Consider the following 23,766-nt stretch of genomic DNA (forward strand, 5'->3'; position numbering starts at 1 on the left):
ATTAGTTAGGAGACGGCAATGTGATGGACACATTAGAATGTAACAGGTTCGGATAAGGTTACATTAAACTGTACAGTGCTGAGGTATGCATCAGACACTCCTGCATTAGATGATTGGTTGGGTTGTGTGTAGGAACCTTCCCAGCCCCCTGTTCTTTCTGTCCCATCACTGTACTCATCATAAAGAAGACACTGCAGTAATTGCTCCCCATCCACACACACTGTAAATCAGAGAGAGAAAGGATCCATAAAGCTCTCTACAATTCCAAAGCCAGACCACTCATTACAGTACATTCATTTATCCGGCTTTCCAGCCATCATGTCCGTACTGTACACCTCATTAACTACAATCTGTACTGAACGTCAACGTTGATGCTCCAACAGGACATTAAATTGAGCCAACTGAGCCAAAGACTTAATTGCTTCAGTGATTAGTATCAAGAATCTTCCCTTATTAACGTCAGCATTGCCAGAGATGTAGACATGACTTCACTAAGTAGCGAATTGCCCTCCGCCGGAACAAGCAGCCTTGAAATGACCTCACGACCCTTTTGTGGACCTCCAAGATGCTTCTGGAAACCACTGCACCAGGTCACAGGGATATGTCATAAACCATAGTAATGGGCAGCAAATCCTCACAGGCCCATGGCACCCTTTTTAGAGGTTAAAAAGTCACACATTTGCAGATAGTTCGTTTGATAGAACTTGAATTAGGTGCGTGGTGCCACCTGCTGGCAAACAAAATAACTACAACACATCACCTAACAAAAATTGTTTACATGTCTATAGCCAATGTTTCTAAAAATTATACAATAGAAACAAAGCACACATCTCTGGAAAAAGAAATTAATTTATTGTTTTCTGAGAACCTATATTTCCACTCACTACGCAGTGCCTAGCTGGGTAAGAAAGATTTTAGTGTGCATGTTTTGCGCATGATAAAAATACAAAAAACAAAAAAAAAATTATTAACGGGTACAAAAAAATACATTTTTTTCTTTCTTTAGCAAACACAATACAAGATGTTTGAGGAACGGAGGTTCATGCAAATCTACTTGTTATAAAAACGTGGCTACTAGGTTAAACACCTGTAGCAGTCTAAGAACTACAGAAAATGTTAAAAACAAAATAAAATAAGATTCAGCACATGAATCTGCATGTAGTCTTTGTTCAGTGTTTAAAGTCTGTAGTACCTGGCCTTCTAAGGAACTACTGGTTCATATATAAAAATGACTAAATGCTAAAAAGCACACACACCGTTAGCCTTATTTGGGCCAACTGATCCAGTGTTCGAGTCCAGAAAATTGTACTCGATAAACAGCATCAGGAATTGATTGGGAAAAAAAAACAACAAAAAAAAAAAAACTCACACACATGTTCACACATTTCTAATCTGGACTCAAAAATAACAGTTCTATGCACACAAACGTACAGAAATGCATTACAGTGAGGACCTGAATCACAGTGGACCACTTTTTCTTAGTCACTCTGGATAAAAGCGTCTGCCAAATGTAAATGGAATTCCTAGACCTATAGGAGGTATTGCAGTGATACATTTCGTTTCTTCTTTGATATCATCATTATGAATGTGGATTAAAAAAAACTTCTTTAGAACTAACAGGTGATAGCAATTTTCAGTGGCATAATGAAACTACCATGGCTAAATGTAAACCTCTTACTTTCTACACCTTTAAGAGCCTAATATTCCCAAACTGTCTCGAAATAAAATGGATTTATTGGGAAAAATATTTCAGTTGTTGTGTTTTACCCTGTGTTTACACTAGCAAGCCACAAAGCAACAGACCACTAATTATTCTCTATGTTCTATGTACCATGACTTGTCCCAGAGTCACGACTTGAGAGACAGTGGCAAGCGACAAGCAACAAATACAAACAACTGAGTCGAATGATTCCCCATCTGTGGTCCGACATTTCGTCAGTTCCTCACTCGCAATCTTTAGTTTACTGTTTGATGCAAATATGGAAGAAACTCTTATAACTGTGGTTTCATCTTATTCCGTTCTAACAAAAGCTTGCTTTGCTAATCTGTCAACAAGGCTAGTATGAATCCTGGCATTTAACATGTAAATCAAATAACCAATTTTCACTCTGACTAGTGCATTATTTAATTTGTGTTTAACTAGTGAGCTTTAGAATCAGTACCATTTTGGCTACTACTGTTTGTCATTGGAAATAATAAACGCCGGACAGTGTACACCAGGGGCACCCAAACGTTTTGAGCAAACGACCCCAAAAATGGACATTATGAATTTTCTGCAACTCCAACCCCATGTTTTTGTTCCAGATGTAAATACAGTCAGATATCTAGCAGAGGAGCCTGGTTTATACTTGCCAAATGATTTTTGGTGCAGAAGCAGCAGTACCGCAAGTGTCATTGTTCACACTCTCGAAAATGACATTCACTAGATGCCATGTTAGAGCCAAGACATCCCCATCCATCAGGTTTCCAAGTCAAACTGTAAAATGTTTTGCGATTTCATGCACAGCAATGTTAAACACACTGAGGAGCTCTGTCCGCCATTGTCGTGATTGTTGTCATGGTCTGCATTTCAAATTTAAAACTCTGACCTTACATTCAAAAGTAATCTAGAAAATCCAGAAGTAACATTTCTGAGTAACATTTCAAAATATTAGCACAGAGAATCCATCTTTGATATTTCTAATATTAATTTATAAAATAAATGAATTAAACAAGAGAGGAGATTGTGTTTCTCTCATGGCCCCGTTTGTAAATCAAGCAACCCCTAGTTTGGGAAGCCCTGGTGTACGCCCACATGCGACAACTGTAGTGGTCATTAGAGACAAACTACAAGCAACATTAGTGACTTGTCTCTTGCTAGTATGAACGCAGGGTCCTGCAGTTTAGCACCTCTTTCAATTATTCTTGGTTATATGCTATTGAAGAATGGTGGAGAAATCAAAAGGCCACATGTGACAACGGCTGAAAAGCTGCTCACAATTTTCTGTGACTTTGTAACACATTAAACCATCTTATGTGCGTGTAAACCAATCTCCATCCACGGTAACTATTAAACATAGGATTAACCCACTCCTTGGTCCTCTACATGACTCATTATTGCCTGTGCAGTACAAAAAAAACTACGCCAACCCTCCCAGGGGCTGATAGCATCTATAGAAAATACTACAAAAATCAGTCAAATCAGCTGAAAAAATAGCTGAATATGACCAAGTTGAAGTGAAGCAAGAGATGGAGTCTTTTCCCAGAGTCTCCAGGATCAGTCTGATGCAGTAAAGTGTCCCCGAGTGGATGTGCTGAGTCCACCCTGCTCTCACAGAGCTGAACGGAGGCTTCGGAAAGCCGTCACACTGCAAGCCGGCTGCTGCTGTTGTTGGCCTGTAGGGGGCTCCACGACTGCTGCGCAGGTTCCTGTGAATAAGATCGTCCCTCACAGCACGACGTGTTCTCCTCCTTAGGGATGCCGACGACACACATGCGCCGGTGCCGCAAGAGCCGGTCTGTTCTGGAGAAGTTCTGCGAGAGAGAGAGAGCGAGAGAGAAAGAAAGCAGAACTAGATGGTCAGGAATTATGAATGATCATGAACGAACATCTCAAACAGAATGGTGTCATCTAAAAGTTGAAATAATATTTCTCAAACGTCACTAATAGATGCTTAAAAACACTTATTTTTAGTTATTGAGAGAAGTATAATGCATACGAATTACACACAGAGGCCCGTATGAATTCAATCAGGTGTTGTAGAATGTCCCCAAGACAATGTAATGCTTATTATCACTTACGTTATAGCAGCTTACAGGCTGTTCCAAAGCACTGATGCTGGAGACTCCTTCCATAAATGTGAAATAAGCATCTCCTCAGAGAAATCTTTGCCAAATTAACGTTTATATGTTCATCTATGTTAAATAACATGTATTTTATTACATTTAGCAATAGTCCTAGATTATGTGGGCCATCTGCCTTGCAGGTTTCTGTGAATTAGGTGTTACTATAGCAACAATAAACTATGATAGTGTGGATGAGGGGAAAGAAGGTAGCTTTTCAAAAACACTGATGTATGATTGTCCAAATTCCAAGATGGCTTGTTGTTTTCTGTATCAGCATTTGACTGCACTGTATGGAACACTGTATGGTATACAAGCAACGCCGGGGTGTGCAAGAAAGTGTTTCATGTTGTCAAAATGTTAAAAAAAAAAAAAAAAAATGGCAGAAATGACACTCAGTGTGCATTTATTTGCATTTCATTGTGGCTGGGAAATGGACTGAAAATCTAGTGTGGCCAAAACATAAAAACAGCACTGTTAGTTTGGACTAGGCTTCAGGCCCTTACTACACTCAAAGCATCTGCATTTCTTGTGTGTGTGTGTGTGTGTGTGTGTGTGTGTGTCTGACCTGCTGACAGCGGTCACACTGATAAGGCTTCTCTCCACTGTGCACACGTTTGTGTCTCTCCAGATGGTAGCGCTGAATAAACCGCATGTCGCACATGTCACACCCGAATGGCTTCTCACCTACACACACATGCAAGAGTTTTACTTCTGGTGTTACTTCTGATGGAGATAAATATTGCACCGATAAATTATAAGAATATAATATATAAGATATACATGTGAACTAGTGGTAGTCACATGACAACAATCTGAGAGAGTGAAGAGCAGCAGGCAGGTTTTAAGTCAATCTAAACTTGTGCGTTCTTTTAATATGAAATCATTTTGTAGAAATCAAACTGATTGAGTAAGCAGATTAGTCAATGTGCAGCTTGCTTTTTCACCGCATCCTGTAGAAAAACAGGGGAAAATCTCATTGGAAAATCTGAGTGAGGGTTAAACATGAAACAAGCAAAAGTTACTGTGGCACTGTGAACAAGAGCATGTCCAAAATGCAAATGCAAATGTCACCGTTAATTCCCTTGTTTACTAAGGGAAATCATTTACATGTCTATTTACACAGGTTTAGTCTTTCAAAATTTGAATATCCACTGAATATGGATTTGTTGTTGTTTCTCTACCTTTTTTATATTATTAACTGAAATAGAAAAAAAAAATCTAATTCTCAAACCACAAACCTCACATGCCTTTCAAACACCTTAGTACTGCTGGAAGAGAATAACTTCTCGACTCAGAGGCTTTCATAAGACTCTTATGACTCTCAAGCACATTTAAATCTAATTTCTTTTCTCAGCAGTCACTATACTTTTATCCGTAATAATTTACCATTTGAATATTTATTTATTTTTCTCTGGCATTCACTCCTCGAATATATTACTGCACATAGTGAGAACTCTGGAGAACATTTTACAAACGGCAAAACAAAAGTGCTGCATTATTGAAGAGGCTTTTTTTTAATCGATCATCTATTCTTTGGTGACAGAGATTCGATAAATGCATTAAAGTGGAAGCAAAAAATTTAAACAACTCTGTTCTGTAGAAATGTAAAGCAAAACTTTACCTTTGAGTGTTACAAAGCACTGACACTAGAGACTCCTTCCATAATTATTAAATAAATCTCTCCTCCCAGAAAACACCACCATATCAACACCTTCTGACCAATCAGAATCAAGAATTTAACAGCGCTGTAGCATAAATATTCGATATTCTTTCCATTTAACTGTGAAGTCTTTGACTGCCCTTCTTTACTCAACAACGAACAATAATTCTTTGCAGTTTGGAGAGCATTTCCAGTCAGACATGTAAACACAGCTGTGGATGTCCCAGACTGAAGCAGGACAATTTGAACAGCTTTTACAGGATGTGCTACACTTGAGCAGGAAGTGACACGCTGGCGTTCAGAAGCTCACCTGTGTGAGTGAGGATATGTCGTTTGAGGTGGTAACTACTGCGGAACGCTCCGTAACAGTGCTCGCAGATGAAGTTCTTCTGCACCTGGGAGTTGAGAGAACCGTCATCGCTTGGTTCAGGCATCTCCACCTGTGTTTGCACACACACACACACACAGGCAGGAAAGTATGGTCACTGCTATAGAAGAACATACATGGAAAAAATCCATCGTATGATTTCTACAGCCCAGCAGCATGATTCTCACTAACTGATATTAAATTATTTGGTTAGAAAATGTGGAAAAACATTGATTAAAACTATTTTTCAGTCTTGACTCCTATCTACAAATTCCATGTTTTTTGGATTCTGGATTCACACACCCTTCAGGATGTCATTGGAAAACAATCATCAGCGTTACTGTGGTACAGACAGATGACAGAGTAACACACAGACACACACTTATGGGCTACTTGCCTGCACTTTTTCTCTCACTTTGGTCGGTGTTCCTGACTTCCTGTTTTTCTTCTTTGACTGCGCGTTCTGGCTCGACTGCATGTCCTTCTCCTCCAGCAGCCGGGAAGAGTGGAACTCTCCATCCTTATTAATGAGCTATGAGTGACAAGAGAAACCCATTAAATCCCTGCGTCATTGTTATATTCTTGGTTTTGTTGTTGTGTTTTCTGATTTGGTGTTGTGTTTTTGGTTTTGCTGTTGTGTTTTTTTTATTGCATTTTCTGATTTGCTGTTGTGATTTATTTATTTATTTATTTTATTTTCTGATTTGCAGTTACGTTTTTGGTTTTGTTGTTGAGTTTTCTGATTTGCTGTTGTGATTTATTTTATTTTTTTTCATTTTCTGATTTGCTGTTGTGTTTTTTGTTTCTTTGTTTGTTTGTTTTGCATTTTCTGATTTGCTTCTTTTTTTGCATCTTCTGATTTGTTATGTTTTTGGTTTTGGTTTTTTTTTTGTATTTTCTGATTTGCAGTAACGTTTTTGGTTTTGTTGTTGCGTTTTCTGATTTGCTGTTGTGTTTTTGGTTGTGCTGTTGTGTTTTCTGATTTGCAGTAACGTTTTTGGTTTTGCTGCATATTCTGATTCATTGTTATGTTTTTGGTTTCGCTGTTGCGTTTTCTGATTTGCTGTTCTGTTTTTAGGTGTGTTAATGTGGTTTAAACCGTAGTTTCCACGTCCTGGTTGTCTTACCATGGGTGAGCAGCTGACTCCAGAAGGTAGCACCATGTGACTGTGGTGACTGTGGGCTTCCTGGTTGTGACTGTGGTTGTGGTTCTGGCTCAGTGGAGACGCCATCTTTTTATGGCTGGGTGGAGAACTGGCCTGCATCAGAGCCATACTGGAGAGCACTGCCTCACAGCCCAGCAACCCAGCCTGCCACAAACACACAAATAAACACACACCGGTTACTACAGCCTGGTGATATGACATATCATCATTTTTTCTTCTTTTTATTGACCACTACAGAGCACTGATTTTTGTCAGCTCAAGCTGAATTGATTTCCAGTTAGAGATTAAGGCAGATTTTCTATATACTTGCAGAGGACACAAAATTAGGATTAGGACCAGTTTTTTTTAATGGAAAGCAAGTTATGACATTGCAGGTTTGACAGCGGAAGCATGTGACATGAAACGGAAACAGATCAAAATGCAAATAACGTGGGAAGAAAAACACTGACCCATTTCATGTGGTCTCGGACTGGGTTGTTGGAAAGCTGTGACATCGCAGTGATGTGTGTGCGTGTGTTGGGGGGGAGAGAGAGCGTCGCACTGGGCAGAGAGAATGGATAGGTAACACACAGTCAGCAGGGCTGTGAGCCAAGAAAATATCTAAGACAAGTTTCTCTAACTCCAGTCAGGAGTCTTCAAGCTGGAGGCTCACCAGAGGGTACTGGGTTCCAGCCCTCCAGGACTGGACCTGGGGAACCCAGATCTATATACACTCAGAAATTAAGGTACCAGTATTGTCACTGGGGTAGTACCAACAACTTTAACAAATACTTTAACAAATACTCATGAACCCTTAAAGATAATTAAAGGTACGCCACATGCATCTTCCCAAGTAAAAGATATACTAAAGGTTAAAAAAAAAATGTAGCAGTGTTGGTACTACCCTAGCAACAAGGGAAAGTACAGCTTGGTACCTTTACTTCCAAGCGTGCAAGGTTACAGAAAATCAGTTCTGGACAGAAGTTGGTTAAATACAAATCAAATATTTTACAGACTACAATGAACAACATGTCATTCTCACACTATTTCATATATATCAAAATATTGAAAATGTATCAAAGATATAGAGAAGATATACAGGGTGTCCCAAAAGTCTCCATACATAGGGAAAATTAACACTTTTTAGCAAAATATTTTCCAAAATGTTTCCTAATTAATTTATATTGTATTATTTTTTTAGATTTAAGAATGCCTTTGATTAAAAAAAGAAGGTATTGAAATCCTTCTCGTGGCTTGATCAGGAAGCTGTCGCAAGGTTGCGATGGACTTTAACAGGAAACATGCCAAGCACATCACACACAACACTGTTGCCAAACTTATTAACAAATTTAGAAAGACTGGAAGTGTTGCGGACCAACCTGAGAAGTGGACGTCCACGAACATCCACTGACAAAGACACAATTACATGATACTTTTGGGACACCCTGTATATCTTTGATACATTTTGATACAAAGATACAGTACTGTGCAAAAGTCTTAGGCATGTGCAAAGAAATGCTGTAGAGCAAAGATGCCTTCGAAAATAATGAAACTAAATGTTTCTACATTTAAAAAAAATACTATAGAGAGCAGGAAACAGTAATAAATGAAACAAAATGTGAAAAACTGTGACAATCCTTCGCTTTAAAAAAGAAATTAGCAGTCTCGGGTACAATTTGTGCAGTTTTATAAGGAAATGATCTGTAAGTTTTACTGCAGAAGCAGCCACAGTTCTTCTGGAGACTTTGACTGTCACACTTGCTTCTTATTTTTGCAGCAAAACCCTGCAGCCTTCATTATTTTTTATTTTTTTTGTCTGAAAATTGTCTCTTATGTAATATGCTGCTTTCTTTACTGACATACAAACATTTTCCTGTAACATTTAATTTTGTGCTGGAAAACTAATGTTTGGAAATCTAAAATGTTTTTGTACTGAATCAATAATGTAGAAGTCATAAAATAAAAATCTATAACAAAGTTTGTACTAAAAAAAAATAGGGCGCCTAAGACTTTTGCACAGTACTCTATATAGTAAAGATGACTTTTTTTTTTTCTTTTGTAACTAATGAACCGGATCACGTGACGACAGGAAACTGATTCTAGGTCATCAATCACTCTGAAATGTCTGATACATGTAGCAAGCTTACCATAAACAAACACAATGCATGTGTACAAGTGTAATGAAGGCAATTAAAAAAAAAAAACAATGTGATGTAACTGTACAGAACAGACAGACGTATAGCATGAAATGAAATGTTATTATTATTATTTTTTTAAATAAAAATTTAAATTAGGACTACATACAATTAGGAATGCAATGAAATACGTGTAAGTCACATTTGGGAAGCACTAGTGAACCACAACTAGCTAAGAGCTAAAGATTGAACTGTTTTGTTTACTGTATAACAACCTTGAGCTGTGTAGTGCCCTATAAATCCAGTGGAAATGTATTTGGGATCTGGCCGTCCTGTTTGTTCAACCCCCCCTCCATAACAACACAACAACAACAACAACAACACAACACAACAACAGGGCGTGTGTTTATTAAGCGTCACTCACTTTAGCGTGTTCAGACTGTCTTTCAAAATAAAAACCCTCGCTGCTAAGCACTACAGGTAAAGCGCTATGGAGACACGTTTATTTTTAATTTACCTTCCGTTTCTGTGCGAGCAATATTTCTCGTCGGAGTTCCTATTTTTTCCCCCAGTTTACAAACACAGGAAACACCACCGGAAGTGCTCTCAGGGGAGAGCGTGGCACGTGACCAAGCGCCTGTATCGGTTCTTCCGGTACAACAGAGGGCGCTCGAAATCAGGGATGCCAAAAAATGTGGAAAGAAACAGCATTTCTGTAGGTTTTATAACGTAAAAATGAGACAGTGTGTTCATATTTTTATGATGTCCAGGTTCAGCTGAGAGCTTTTACATTTATAAAGTGCTGCTGTTGTGTTCTGAGGCATAAACCCACCAAACACTGAGCAGCTGATTGAAGAAAGGAAAAAGACCAGGCTGTGTTTTTCCAATCTTCAGCTGTCCGATGTGGGTGAACCTGTCCTCACTGTAGCCTCAGATTCCTGATCGTGGCTTTGACCCAGTGTGATCTTCTGCAATCATAGCCCATCCATGGCAAGATCTGATGTATGTTCTGAGATGCTTTTCTGCTCACCACGGTTGTAAAGAGTGATTATTTGAGTTACCAGAGCCTCTCTGCCAGCTCGGCCCAGTCTGTCCATTTTCCTCTGGCCTCTCTCGTCAACAAGGAGCTTACGCATGACTAACTGCTGCTCACTGGATGTTTATTTGGTTTTTCGCACCATTCTGTGTATACACTAGAGACTGTGTGAGAAAAATCCCAGGAGATCAGCCATTTTTAAAACACTTAAACCTGCCTGTGTGGCAGAAACGATCAGGCCATTATTATAGTTTTTCTCCACTGTGATGCTTGATCTGTATCTGCATGATTTTATGCAATGCGCTACTGCTGCATGATTGGCTGATTGGATAATTGTCTAAAAAGTGGTCTATTACATAATATGTTACCCTTTGTACTGACCTACAAAATACTTCTATAACATTTAATTTTTAAGCACAATGAAGGCTGCTGGGTTTTGCTGTAATAAAACAAGCAAATGCAACAGTTAAAGTCTCCAGAAGAGCTGTGTCAGCCAATGACCTTATAAAACTGCACAAATTGTACCTGAGATTACTCATGTATTTTTTTTTTTAAAGCAAAGGTTGCTTTACTGCTCTTTATAGTATTTTTTTATGTAGAAACTTTTAAATTCATTACTTTTGAAGGCATCTTTGCTTTATAGAATTGTCCCAAAGACTTGTGTCTGTCTATGTCTATGGATATAGTACAAAACAGGTTTCAACAAGGCTGACATGTTATTTGCTTATACAACCAAATTACATTAATTAACCATAATCAGTGCCTTTAAAACCATGCTTAAGGCTACGAATATCCAGCACACATATTTGCAGCAAAGAGGCCACACAGCTCTAGTTCACAAACCATTTTATTGTCAATCTGACATGTTGACACTTGTACTTTGTCCATGAAAAAAAAATGTCATTCATTGATAAATTAAGTTGACTACAAACAGTAGCATGTGCCCTCTTGTGTTTCTCATTAAGACAAGTCTACACAATAGGACGTTAAAGTCTGACAGACAGTCTAAGACAGTCTAAGGAAAATTCCACCCTGAAACACCTCATATATGTTTATATGAAAAAAAATCTTCTGATGTTCTAAGTGAGTCTGGTGGTATTTTGTCGGTTATTCCTGTGAGAAGTTGTGATTGTGTGCTGCACTATTGTCACAGGGGAACATCGCTAACACAGTTACAATGGCATTTAATAGGGAAAAAAAAATTATCTCAGACATAATGGACGAAGAGCTTCTTTTCTCACTCACCACTTTTAGCAATGTTCAATGTCATTAATGAGAAGTCTCGTGTAGAATTAGTTGGAACAGCAAATGTTGGACTCCAGAATGCAATAGATGCAAGCTAATAAGACGTGTTTGCACCTGGAGTTACGGCAGAAACTCGGCTCTGCAATTTAAAAATCTATGATGACGAGTACGATGGAGTTGATGGTGGTATTAGCATGAAAGGTCTGTTTGAGCAGAGTGTACAGGTGAGGAGGTGAGAGAGCTGGCCAGAATAAAGCACTAAAGCGCTGCTGCATCGCCCTTTTTCGGTAGAGGTGAATTCACTGGAATTCATTATGGGTAACACGGGAAACCTTTAGCTATAGGGAAAACAGACCAAACTGAAGTTAATCCAAAAAAGTCATCTCAGAATTTATCATAAAATAAATCTTTTGGACAAAGGAAGATCATATGTTAAAAATATTGTACATATGTTAAAGATCATATGTTATAAATATTGATAGTGAGTTGTTCAGGGTGGATTTTTTTCCTGTAAGTAAAAGAAGAAGAAAATTCAGATGTATTCAAACACACTTATGTATCAAAAGTTGATGCTTACAAAAAAACAACTAGAACTAATTCATTACAATGGGTTTACATTCTGACTTACATAGCTACTAGACACCAGGGACCAATTTATTCTAACCCAGCAATTTCTGTTGCAGCCACATAAATTGATTCGTTGCATTAATATACATTCAGTTGTCAGTTTATTATAGCCAGTTTTACCAACATTCATCAGGTACAACTACCCTATAGATGAACAATTCCTATCTGTAGCCCATCTGTTGCTATGAACCATTTTCAGCCCCCTCTTCTCTGTCCATCAGTGATATTATATCTATAAAGTGCACCAGTATGACAGCGGTACCTAATAAACCGTCCATTTAGCTGATCTAGCACACATAAGTTCTTGATATTACAACATTATTGTCAGTAGGCTACTGACTATAAGAAAAGCTAGAAAAGCTCTCCTTTTTCTTCATTAAAAAATAAAAGTAATAAAATTGACCTATTGCTACACTCAATTTTTATCATGTTGACAAGAATGAAAAGGGTTGCAGTAAAACTGCAGGGATAGGTGTTTGATGTAAATTAAGATGCAAAAAGGAGTGGCTGTAAAAATGTAGAAATTATTTATAAAATGATGCTTAAATATTGAAAAAGTAGCCACATGACTGAAGGACTGTGAGGAACCTGGAATCTAGAAAGAAGGAAAGAAAGAAAGAACGAAAGAACAAACACAAAAGCAGTCTAATCTAATCCTGCACAGGAAGAGGTCTGCTTCGAGTCAAAAGTTGGAAGAAGTCTGGAAGATAAACGAAGTCTACAGCCAGAAAAGAAGAATGAAAGAAGGTTGAACAGGAAGTGATGAATAATAGAAGCCCCAGCAATGTTTCTAAGAAACTTCATTTAGCAGTTCTAAGTCAGTGGTCCCCAATCTTATCAGCAAAGCGCCAGTGCTGTTCCAGCTAAATTACAAACTGATTTATGAAACTCACTGCTTGTCTAAGAAAATCAAAAGGCGATAGAGAGCAACCTTAAAGAATGCCTCTGGAAAGAACAATGATGGACAATGACTAAAGAACGAATGATGAACAGCACCCAGAGCTCATTTACAGATCTTTCCCCAGCCTCTCAATCTCGTCGAGGAAGAAGTCCAAGTCGCTGTGCTGCAGCTGGGTAGAAAGGATGACCATGCGGAAAAAATTGACTCGACCATCCAGAGGCTGATAACCCACCATCATAGAGCCATGTTTCACCATGCGTTCCTTGATGAGCGGTGCCACCTGGTGGACAAGATTTATCATTACATGATATTTAATATCCTTTAATCAAAAAGCAGCACAGATTCAGCAAAAACATATTCTGGTCTTCTCCATAGGCTAACCTTTGCTAATTTGTCCTGGTAATCTGTGTCATTCTCCTTCCCTCTCAGGCTGGGTGGCACAAACCAGAAGCACACGTTCACAAACTGCGGCTGTGGAGAAATATGAAGGAAACAACATTTACAAGCATTGTTACAGGTTGACCCGCTTCAGCTTGTACGGTTGAATAATTTTTAGTTTGACTGAATGCTAGTGCTTCTGTTTAGTTGTGGCTCTGTGTGTGTTTGTGTGAGTGTACACTGCGGACATGTGTGTTTAGTTCTTTGTTTAGCTGCGTTTCTGTCTCACATTTGTTTCTAGTCAGTTGGTGGAACTGCAGTTTTAAAGGTGCAATAGGCAACATTTTTCAGTTCTTACTAGTACAAATAATGTGAAAAATTATGTAGAAATGATCAAAAATAATCGTTTAAGCCATTGTCTCAGAAAAAGTGTATTACATAGCTAAAACAAAAACAGTTTGGAAACCTGCCTTCAGGTCCGGAAGGTTTGTTTGTAATTGGATTGGCCTCTTGTCAGTCATTTTATAGACACACCCCCAACACCCCTTCACATACTCATAAATCATTATGAGGAGAAGTTGCATGTTTACAGAGCTGTAACTCGGCTGTCAAGCAGCTGAATGTCCACGTGCGCTTGAAAGTGATCTCATGACAGTCCTCGCTAATGGTAACTCTAGATGAACCGCCGTTTTGGGGGCGGAGCTTGGTGTATATTGGTGGAAATGGGGGTGAGATCAATGAATTAAAAAAAAAGTCATTCAAATCTTATTCAGCTCCACCCATTTAACTATTAGAGACCTATTTTCACAACTCATACCTAATGCACCTTTAACTGTATTAGATTTTAATACAACAATGTTACCTCAGAGACCAGCTGAAACCCTGTTCTTTTCTTCATCTCCTCAACAAGATACCTAAAGCAAACAGCAAGTTAATAATCCATTACCACACTGACTCATGTATTAGAATATATTAAATGTATATGAACTATATTCTGTTTTCTTAAAATCTGAATTGATTTTTTTTTGTCTTGTTTACCTTGTATTGGCGAAAGCCTTGTCGACCCGGTCAGCGAGGCCCTGCGAGCCGATAGCTTTCCACATGAGCCACAGTTTCAGACAATCCACCTTGCGTCCACACTGGATGGACTTATCCCCGGTGTCCAGATGTGTGTCGTAGAACTTGTCTTGCTGAAACAAGTAGGTGGCGTTGGCGCAGTAGCAGTGCATCAGCAGGTTCTGGTGAGAGAAACTGCATAAATAGGTTTTCCAAACTTGTGGTAGAGAGCCATGCAAAAGAGAAAAAGGAATACCTGTCGTTTTCAGAACTAGTACAAAATGTCAAAATTTCACCATGTGAAGGGTTTTCCCAGGCCGCCACACAATTTTCAGCGCTTGCTTACTTACTTTTATTCTCTCTATGCTGTCTACTGAACTATTATATTTTTTGATAGATTGTACCACAGGATCGTACCGTTGTGTCTCTCAGCAAAATAACGGAGCACTGAAGGCCAGTCGTCAGCATTTTATGTGGGTTCCAGGTTAGAGAGTTGGCCCTGAACACAACAGAAAAAAACATCAAGCAATAGGACATCTGGAAAGAGGAAGTTGCTCCCTACTTTTTGTGGGTGTCACAATAAACACATGTTTATTGGAAGTTCTCTGGAGGCTGTGGGTTGACATTATTTCCTATGCAACATTAGTGTTAGCAAAAGAAGGAGCTTCAAGGTCTTCAATCTAGGTTTTACTTTTTACTCTGCACTTTTTTTTTTGTTTTATGTGAAAACAGAAATTTCTATGTTTTCCATTGCACCTGATGGAAATGTTATTAAAACATTACTGAAGATTTGCTGTTTCATATCCTTTTAGAGAAAAGGGGTTCTAGCTAAAAAGGGTAAACTGCACTATATGTAGTACAAACTGTATAAGATGTACACTACAGCAGTATGCAATTTTGAATGCAGCCCATAAGAAAAGATGATTTCTCCTCCATGTTCCTCAAATTTTCCTCACTGTTCCTCCACGTTAGATGGTTAACAATTCTAGCTTTCTACAGCAGGGTTATTTGGAACCTTTTCTGAACTTATTTCTAAGTGTAGTGTTTCAAAATGTTATTTCTCCACTATTTCTAGATTTCCCCTTATGTCCCTGTTCGGTACTCTTCGTACCCTGGCACAAATGGCAACATAGCTACAGTACAGGTCACTTCAGTGGAAATAAGCATAAAACATGGGATATACCTTTCAATTCCTGCTATTAGATGTTTGTGTTTCTTGGAAAACAGCACACTTCCTCCCCAAGCGGCCTATGGAACGGATAAAGGAGAAGGGTGTCTATTACAACAAGGCTGCTTATCTGTACTTTCAGATGACTTTCTGTTCCTTGACCAGTTTAGACATTACTTACTATTTTCTCAGAGCTAATGAAATAACATTTTGTGCTTGCATAATAATCCAAAGGTGCTGTACATACAGGGAAATTACTTTACACAAGTGTCTCTTGTCTCATGTTATCATGTGTCATGTTCCATGTGGTTTTATGCAACATGACTTCTGATAAAGAGGACGTGGCTTACATCAACGTGCATCCACATTCCGTTCCTCTCAGTTATGTCAGCGATGCTCTCCAGAGGGTCAAAGGCTCCTTGTACGGTGGAGCCAGCTGTAGCGTTGACAAAGAACGGGTAAGCACCCTGTAGTAAAGAGAACATGCTAATCAAATGCCAACCACCACATTTTCATTATAGCAGTCATACTGAGTCACCTCTAAACCCCATACGTAGATCAGACTATAAAAATGTGGCACATTAAAACCACAGCCAAATTGTAAGGTGTTTTTTTGTTCATGATTTGCATTTAATTTTCATGATTAATAAAATATGATGGAAAAGTCAGTTGGAAGGATAATGCATATACTTGTGATTTGGCATGAACAATTTTAGCTTCAAGGTCTTCTGGGATCATTCTGCCACTGTGGGTACAGAGAGGTTGAAGAAGGATGAAGTGGACTCCAGGTGACGTGGCGTATGCAGAAAAGACAAGCAAAGGCCTTGTATAAACTAATGTACCTTTCGTCCACTTTCACGTGGTAAACGTTTTCCGTCCCGATACCTAGGAAGGCAGCCGACTTTTTAATCGAATAGTGGCTCTGCAAGGAACAAGGATGGAATTTGATTTATACTCTTATTCAAATACATTTCAAAGAAAAAAAAAACATACTTTTTACTTCTTACATTTCTGACCTATAAATACAAATCAAATCTCAAACGGAATGACATTGTTTTTATTAGTAAGATGATGCCTTTTGCTGGAGTTGCCAATTCATGTCTCATTTGCCTCTCACGTAAATTCTAATACCTGCCTGCATCAACAAATCTAAAAAAGTATGTTAAGTTAACTTTCAGTTTGGTAAATCATCTAGTAAAGTTTTGAAATTTAGCTAGATAAGTTTGCTAGCTAGTTAAGTTTTGTAATTTAGCCATGTAAATGAGCTAGCTAGATAAATTAGCTAGCTAGTTAAGTTTTGTAAATCAGCTTGTTAAATTAGCTAGCTAGTTAAGTTAGGTTTCTATTGTTAACATAATGTACCTTAGCATTCAGTCCAAAAGGGTTATTAAACATTAGCTAACCAGCAAGTTATATTCTATGTATGTCTGAGTTAGCAGAATATTTTCACAATGACTGATTGCTTAGCGAACTAGCTAGACATGCAGAATTGGACATGATGAACTTGTGGTCAGCTTTTTTCATCAGTTAAAAATATTTATTTTTTACGCTTTAATACTTTTTGACGTTCAGTTAAGTAGATATTTGCTTCCATAATTTTACTTTTGATTGATTTTGATGTAGCACCCATACGTCTACTTAAGCACAGTTTCCATGTACTTTTCCTAACCCTTGCAAGGCAAAGCAAACAGTTGTGATGATATTTATTTAACAGAACTCTGTTATTCTTATCTTTACCTCCTGTGATGTGAACACAGCCAGACGTGGGACAGACCACAGGCCTTGAGTCTTCACCTGCGGAAACGCCCAATATCGAGCCACATTCATGGCATACATGTTAGAAATAGAGCCTCCTGGGCAGAATATGCCATCCCCCTCGGACCAGCCCACTAGGGAGCGCAGACTGCGGAGAACCACATCCTCCATCAGAACAAAGACCGGAGCCACCTCATAGGTGTACCTGAAAGATACACCATTTTAAACTTTTGCAGATTCTGAGCTAGATATCAGTTAAGTATGGCATAAAACACTTGGGGCATGCTGTTATAAGTTATAACTTAAAGTAAGAGCTTTACCTCAGACTGTTACTGACACTGACACTGGAGACTCCTTCACATAAACTTACACTGTATCAGTATTTAAATACACATTTATTATCTGAATTAGTCGTTACTATTGAAATGTATTAGAACGAGTGTATTAATATGATTTGTCTTGCAGCTGAGCTACTGTCAGAGTTGCTGTTATAGCAAATTAATCAACCCAATCTGACCAATCATAATCGAGAATTCAGCAGCGCTCTGGTATAATGATTATATTCCCTGCAAAATGAATTAGTAGTATGACGTTGATGGAATCTGTTATGGTTAAACTGCTATGCTGTAGATAATAGCACCACAAAAATGTGAAAACTTTAATCAAAATATTTTAGCAGCTACCCTTTACTAAATAATATGTACTTGTCATCAACGTCCTCATCTAGTAAGCCAATGCTATGGTGTACTGAAAACCCTGATACTGGGTTCTAGGGTTATGATGTTATGACATTTCCATATAGTTCCACCCCATATTCTATGTCTTGCATCTTTGTTTATATATTCTTATAATACAATATTGCTTAAGTATAAATGTTAATATGGAGACATTTATATAAAGAAGTCTCCAGTTTTAGTGTTTTGTAACAGGAAGTTTGACAGGACAGTCTTGATGACAGAGGTCTTATTAACTTCAAGAGAGTGAAGAAAAGAGAAACTGGTGAGGGAATGATGGACGTGCCACAAAAACAAATGTCAATAGTTAAAGTTTCACTTGACATCACACAAATCCATCATGCATTATTTTTGCCCATGTGTTTTATTCCTCACATAATGCAATAAACATGCTTGGTTATCGCTTTTTGACTCCAGCTTTACTGCTGCCTCCAAACACGGATGAAGCGCTTTGCTTTGATGCACTGGTAAATCCTGAACTATATGCCAGTGACCCTTGGAGTGGCATGACGACACTGCACATGCATGCAATGAAATATAAAAATGTGTTTCTTGGATATTTTCTGAAATTCCTCCACTTTGATGATGCAAATGTTTCTGGTATTAGAGACCATGACGGACATGCAGTGATCTGTTCCTAAAAACATCACAGTGTTAAAACTTTCTTTGACAGTCCAAGATACACAGTCTATCTTACAGTGACCTTTGTGCTGCATTGTACTGAGAAAAAGGAACAGGCTGATTATTGTGTCTATAACATGAAGGCTATTGCGGTTATTCACCAGATGTATCATCTAGTAGCGACATTAGTAATGCTCTTATCTTTCCTTCAAGGGTGCATACTTGTGCCAACTAGGTTGCACTTACTGACTGGTGTTGAGTGTCTCTGTGAGGAGGCGTCCAGTCAGGGCATGGTAGTCCACTCCAGTGAACAGCTGATTGAAGAAGCGAGGGTGATCTGGAAAGAAAGAACATGCAGCTGCAGATTTATTTTATTCCTCAGTTCATTCATAATGAACAAGCAGAGATGAAGGTGGCTTACTGGTTTTCACACTGTATTTGGCGACATCATGTACTCTCTGCAGCAACTTTTCATTAGATTCCCCATGGTCTCTCAGCTCCAAGTCCAAAAGAGCCCTCAGTTGGTCAGGGTCCTTCCACTCACACACCTGTAAATGTATGGACATGGTTTGTTAGATACAGACTCTTGCATCTTGTGCTACATTATGCTTAGAATGAATGTTTTACTTATGCAACCTTTTCCTTCACGTCGGTAGCCTTATGAACCGCTTCCTCCAGGATCACTTTGAAAGCCTCGGAGAGGAACTGCTCACCAACTGAACGGTCCAGTTCAGCTTCATCCACATGAAGGTGGCCATTTGTGACTTTGCTCACAGTGTGCTCTAAAGAATTGAACAAAATTATATGTAGAATGTAACTAAATACAAAGATGAGGCTGATATGACATTAGGTTTTTGTGGATTTCCTTGTAACAGTTGATCTAATTAACACAATTAACATCTCACCAGAAATAATTTGCTAAGATATGTGTGCTTCTTGAGCTTTGAACTGGAGCTATGAGGGTAATGTAGTAGCTCATAAATGATAGATGTCTAACTGTATCCAGTTATTTGGTAATATAAGCATGAAGAAAACAAAACCGCCGGTAATCTTCAACTCCAGATCCACTGGATGAGAGAGGAATTAATCTTGATCATAACTGAAATGACAAATGTCTGTGGCTGTGAAAGGATTCACTCACTCAGACTGAATTCACTGAATCAAACAGTGATCTGCTGAAAGAGAGAGGAATGAATCTAGGTTGTGAAATGATTCACTGACTCAAATACTGATCTGCTAAACAAGATGGGAGTGAATCTCTCTCATGAAATGATTCACTGACTCAAACATTGATCTGGTGAGAGAAGTGAATCTCAGTCATGACCAGAAGGGTTAACTGATTCAAACACTGATCCTTTAAACAAGAAAGGAGAGACTCTCGGTTATAACTGAAATTACATTTACATGTATTCATTTAGCAGACACTTTTATCCAAAGCGGCTTACAGATGAGAAATACAAGCAAATGATTCACTGACTCAAACAATGATCCACTAAAAGTGAGAGGAGTGAAACTATGTTGTGAAGTGATTCACTGACTTAAACACTGATCCCCTATGCAAAAGATAAGTGAATCTTGGTCATGAAATGATACATTGATTCAAATACTGATCCACATAAAAAAGCGAGGAGCCAGTCTCGGTTTTGAAATGATTCACTGACTCAGAGTTTGATTCAGTCAGTCATTTTATGACTTTGGTATACTGTGAAATGATTCACTGACTCAAACACTGATCCATAAAATGGGAGAGAAGTGAATTATGGTCATGGCCATTAAAAAAAGTGAAGAAACTGAATCCTTCTCAAACCAAATGTACAAATGGTAATACAGTTCCAGTTTGAAATTTAATTCAAAATTATGGATTCTCCCTGCACTTTTGCAATATCTATCTATCTATCTATCTATCTATCTATCTATATATATATATATATATATATATATATATATATATATATATATATATATATATATATATATATATATATATATATATATATATATATATATACACACTCCTTTATTTTTTGGAAAGTATAAGGAACATAAGGAAAGTAGCTCAAGAAGAAAATATCAGACACCAAACATATTTTGCCTGCTAACTATATTTGAGGTAAGTGAAAAAATTCTTTATTTATTGTGAAAAAATTGCTTAGTTATTAAAAATAACTTTAATTATGCACTCCTTTAATGTAGTTAAATTCAGTTCAATGCAGTTCAGGCTTCCTGGCATCATGCAAACAGCAGCTCTGCTTCATCACTTTGCACTTTTAAAGAGATTTTGTCCACATTGTGAAGTATTAGTATCAAAACACATGCAGCATTTTTTTCTCTTAAAAATATTTAAACATAGTTTATCATTTTCTCCTTGTGTTTAAAGTGGAAATATGTCAATCTGTCAGCACAGGACACTTTTTCAGCAGGAATAAAGCTTTTTCTCACCTATAGTAACGGTTGAACTCATCTCTGCAGTCCTCTGTGTGCTCTGAAGTCGCACTTAAACCTATATGTAATCCGATATTATGTCTAATTTAAGCAGGACGGCTGACCAATGAGAAGCGAGCAGTGAGGACGCATCGGCACGCCATTGGACCAGAGAGGCTGGACTTCTGCTGTCCGCAAAACTGCTTGAAGCAGCAACTCAGAAAGGCAGTGAACCAAAAATAGTACAGAATTAACATTCACAGCCATTTTTAACCTCGACTATTCTTTTATAACCAACTGGGGAAAAAAGCATGGCTGTATGGTTATAACATGCTCTAGCCTATTTATGAAGAAGTCTGAAGGATAGATTCATTTTTATAATTTATAACACTTTTTTATCCATATGCATGAATTATAAGAGCCCATTTTAATGGCATCATTTGTCATAAAATTTTAACAACATAACAACACAACATAACAGATAACACCATTATCATTAAGATTATCCTCTAACATACTGGGCTCATTTAAATCATTATGCCATTAAACAGAGAAAAAATATCCAAAGCAAATATAACATTCATTTAAATAATTAAAAAAAACCACAAACACAAATTTGGTTTCTTGTTATAATTACAAAATGACTTGTATTCAGATTATACTAGTTTTTTGCTGTTGTTGTTCACGCACATCAATCATCGATCGCATCATTTACATAAAATTCCAGATGAACCAATCAGCGACCAGTTCCGAAACGCGTTAAAATCGTAGCTTTAAGAGCAGTAGTGGTCACGTGACTATACATTTTTCACCTGTGATTAATGAGTAAGATGTGATCACACGGGGAAAACGTGTGAAGGTGCACATGTGACCTCAAGTGAACTCATGTGAGAGCATGTGAATAATGTGATCATGTGTGGAAAAAGTATTATTTATGCGAATAATGAACCCCCCATACCATACATATGCAAAATATACATATAAATATAAATATATAGATGAATCATGGGTGAAAGTCACATGTGAAAATAAAAACTACATGTCACACATATGTGAAGTGTCCAAAAAATCACAAGTTCATGGGCCTTTTCTGTAATGGTGATTACTTTCCTATTGCATCAACTTTGTGCATTGGGACACACTTTCCAGTGACACCATTTACAGAAAACTTACAGAAAGCTACCCAGCTGCAGACCTCTCAAGAATACACTGGAATTTAAGTGCAAGCTCTAAAGCATTTACCCCAAACAATGTAGCACGAGAATCATTTAGATCAAACACTGATAATTCAACATTTAACACCTAAATTCTGCATTTTAAGAAAAATGGTGTAGTCTACATTTTTGCACTTGCACAGTGTGCACATCTCAGTTCAGCCCATAATAAGCCTGCAATAAAAACAAAATTATAAATCAGACAAAAATCTAAATTACATTATAAAACCTGATAAAACTGTTACTCATTAACTTTGAGTACTTTTCACCACTAAGTCAATAATTAACCCCTGAATTTTTTTCTATTTACCTAAAATGGACTCAAGGACACAGACATAAAAAAGATAAAAAGACCATCAAGAGAATAAATACAGAAAGGGGGAAATAAGAATAACTAAAACCACACTAATGTTGCATTAAGGGTAAATTTCCTCACACATCTTGTAAGCTGATGAAGTGAAAAAGTCACTTCTAGCTCTGGGATAAAAATATGCCATGCAGTCTGGCTATTGATGCAATGGAATCGTACAAAGCTCCTCCTCCTATCTGATTACTTGGCACACAGTACAAGGGTGAACAAGGGTGAAAAACCCGGGTGAAAACCCATCAGGGTGAAACAACGTGATACTTGCCGAGAGAACAAAGTTCACCATGGAAGCAGCAGATAAATTGTTTAAGTTGGAACAAAAAAAAGCTTCCTTTGGACACTCCATGTGTGTGCTGGAATTCTTCATGAAAAAGCTCAGCTAATGCAGACTCCAAAATGAGATTTAAATAATAATAATAATAATAAAAAAATACAGTTATATAAATGCAGTTATGGAAACCAATCTGCTCACTTTAAAACCTTCATTTAAAAAATACATCACAAAATATATGAACTACAAAAAAAAAATAAAAAATACATGAACTTACTGAAAGAGGACATAGTAACTGTCATAGTGGAGTAGTTTTCCAAGTACAAATAAAGGCCGAGCATAGACAAAGCTCAAATACAGTTTAGTTTGGTGTATTTTTAATTTGGCATTTAACTGAAAGTACATCTTCTGTTTTTGGTACTTATGTGTGCATTTTATTTTTATTTACGTGTTTTAAAATGTGTTGAATAATTTTACCCTTCCTTTTTATTGCATGCATTTTATTCTATTTTATGCATATTTCATTTTATTCATCTTTTATTTTATCTTTGATTGTATAGCACATAGAGTTACCACTCTATAAATAAATGTATTATTATTATTATTATTATTATTATTATTATTATTGTTAGACACAAAATGAAATGTCTCTGATTACTCTGATTATTTCAGTGTAATTCAAGGCTTAGTTGGTTTGCTATTAGGAGCAGTTTCTGCTTTTTCTGTCCTTATGTACAACCTGATCCCAGATGAACTAAATCACAAATTTACTCTGAGGCGCTCAGTAACCAGTCCACGTAAAGACTCTGTCTGGTACTGTCTGATATTGTGGATGTAATT

The 23,766-nt window shown here is 37.6% G+C and overlaps 2 protein-coding genes across 5 annotated transcripts; both read right to left on the minus strand.

Moving 5' to 3' along the window:
- Positions 1–831: 831 nt before the first annotated feature.
- Positions 832–10,398, minus strand: znf740b (zinc finger protein 740b). 4 transcript variants are annotated; one of them, XM_034312135.2, is made up of 7 exons: positions 9,557–10,397; positions 7,468–7,558; positions 6,980–7,162; positions 6,250–6,384; positions 5,796–5,925; positions 4,391–4,509; positions 832–3,513 (listed from the first exon to the last, which is right to left on the minus strand). In XM_034312135.2, the coding sequence occupies exons 2-7, from the start codon at positions 7,510–7,512 to the stop codon at positions 3,343–3,345; spliced, it is 783 nt and encodes a 260-aa protein (XP_034168026.1). In that variant the 5' UTR covers positions 7,513–7,558; positions 9,557–10,397; the 3' UTR covers positions 832–3,342. The 4 variants fall into 4 exon arrangements, with proteins under 4 accessions (XP_034168026.1, XP_026777139.1, XP_034168027.1 ...); XM_026921338.3 differs by having other exon boundaries at positions 9,650–10,396; XM_034312136.2 differs by lacking the exon at positions 9,557–10,397 and adding an exon at positions 9,408–9,488.
- A 599-nt stretch (positions 10,399–10,997) lies between these two features.
- csad (cysteine sulfinic acid decarboxylase) lies at positions 10,998–21,192 on the minus strand. The gene is made up of 14 exons (XM_026920876.3): positions 21,093–21,192; positions 19,290–19,435; positions 19,075–19,201; positions 18,900–18,990; positions 17,281–17,503; positions 16,386–16,465; positions 16,234–16,288; positions 15,894–16,010; positions 15,559–15,623; positions 14,793–14,874; positions 14,358–14,557; positions 14,182–14,233; positions 13,323–13,412; positions 10,998–13,221 (listed from the first exon to the last, which is right to left on the minus strand). The coding sequence occupies exons 1-14, from the start codon at positions 21,112–21,114 to the stop codon at positions 13,048–13,050; spliced, it is 1,524 nt and encodes a 507-aa protein (XP_026776677.3). The 5' UTR covers positions 21,115–21,192; the 3' UTR covers positions 10,998–13,047.
- Between the last annotated feature and the right edge of the window lie 2,574 nt (positions 21,193–23,766).

This window comes from Pangasianodon hypophthalmus, chromosome 16, assembly GCF_027358585.1.
Source record: "Pangasianodon hypophthalmus isolate fPanHyp1 chromosome 16, fPanHyp1.pri, whole genome shotgun sequence".
In the NCBI taxonomy this organism is placed as follows: domain Eukaryota; kingdom Metazoa; phylum Chordata; class Actinopteri; order Siluriformes; family Pangasiidae; genus Pangasianodon; species Pangasianodon hypophthalmus.

Bases quoted from the DNA above. Each gene is read 5' to 3' on its own strand.
- znf740b (XM_034312135.2), bottom strand. From the start codon at position 7,512: ATGTCACAGCTTTCCAACAACCCAGTCCGAGACCACATGAAATGG. The intron at 7,163-7,467 runs GTCAGTGTTTTT...TGTTTGTGGCAG, and splicing joins TCCGAGACCACATGAAATGG to GCTGGGTTGCTGGGCTGTGA. The intron at 5,926-6,249 runs GCAAGTAGCCCA...GTGCAAACACAG, and splicing joins AAGTGAGAGAAAAAGTGCAG to GTGGAGATGCCTGAACCAAG.
- csad (XM_026920876.3), bottom strand. From the start codon at position 21,114: ATGAGTTCAACCGTTACTATAG. The intron at 18,991-19,074 runs GTAAGCCACCTT...CTTTCTTTCCAG, and splicing joins CAAATACAGTGTGAAAACCA to ATCACCCTCGCTTCTTCAAT. The intron at 14,234-14,357 runs GTAAACAAGACA...TGTTTGCTTTAG, and splicing joins AAGGCTTTCGCCAATACAAG to GTATCTTGTTGAGGAGATGA.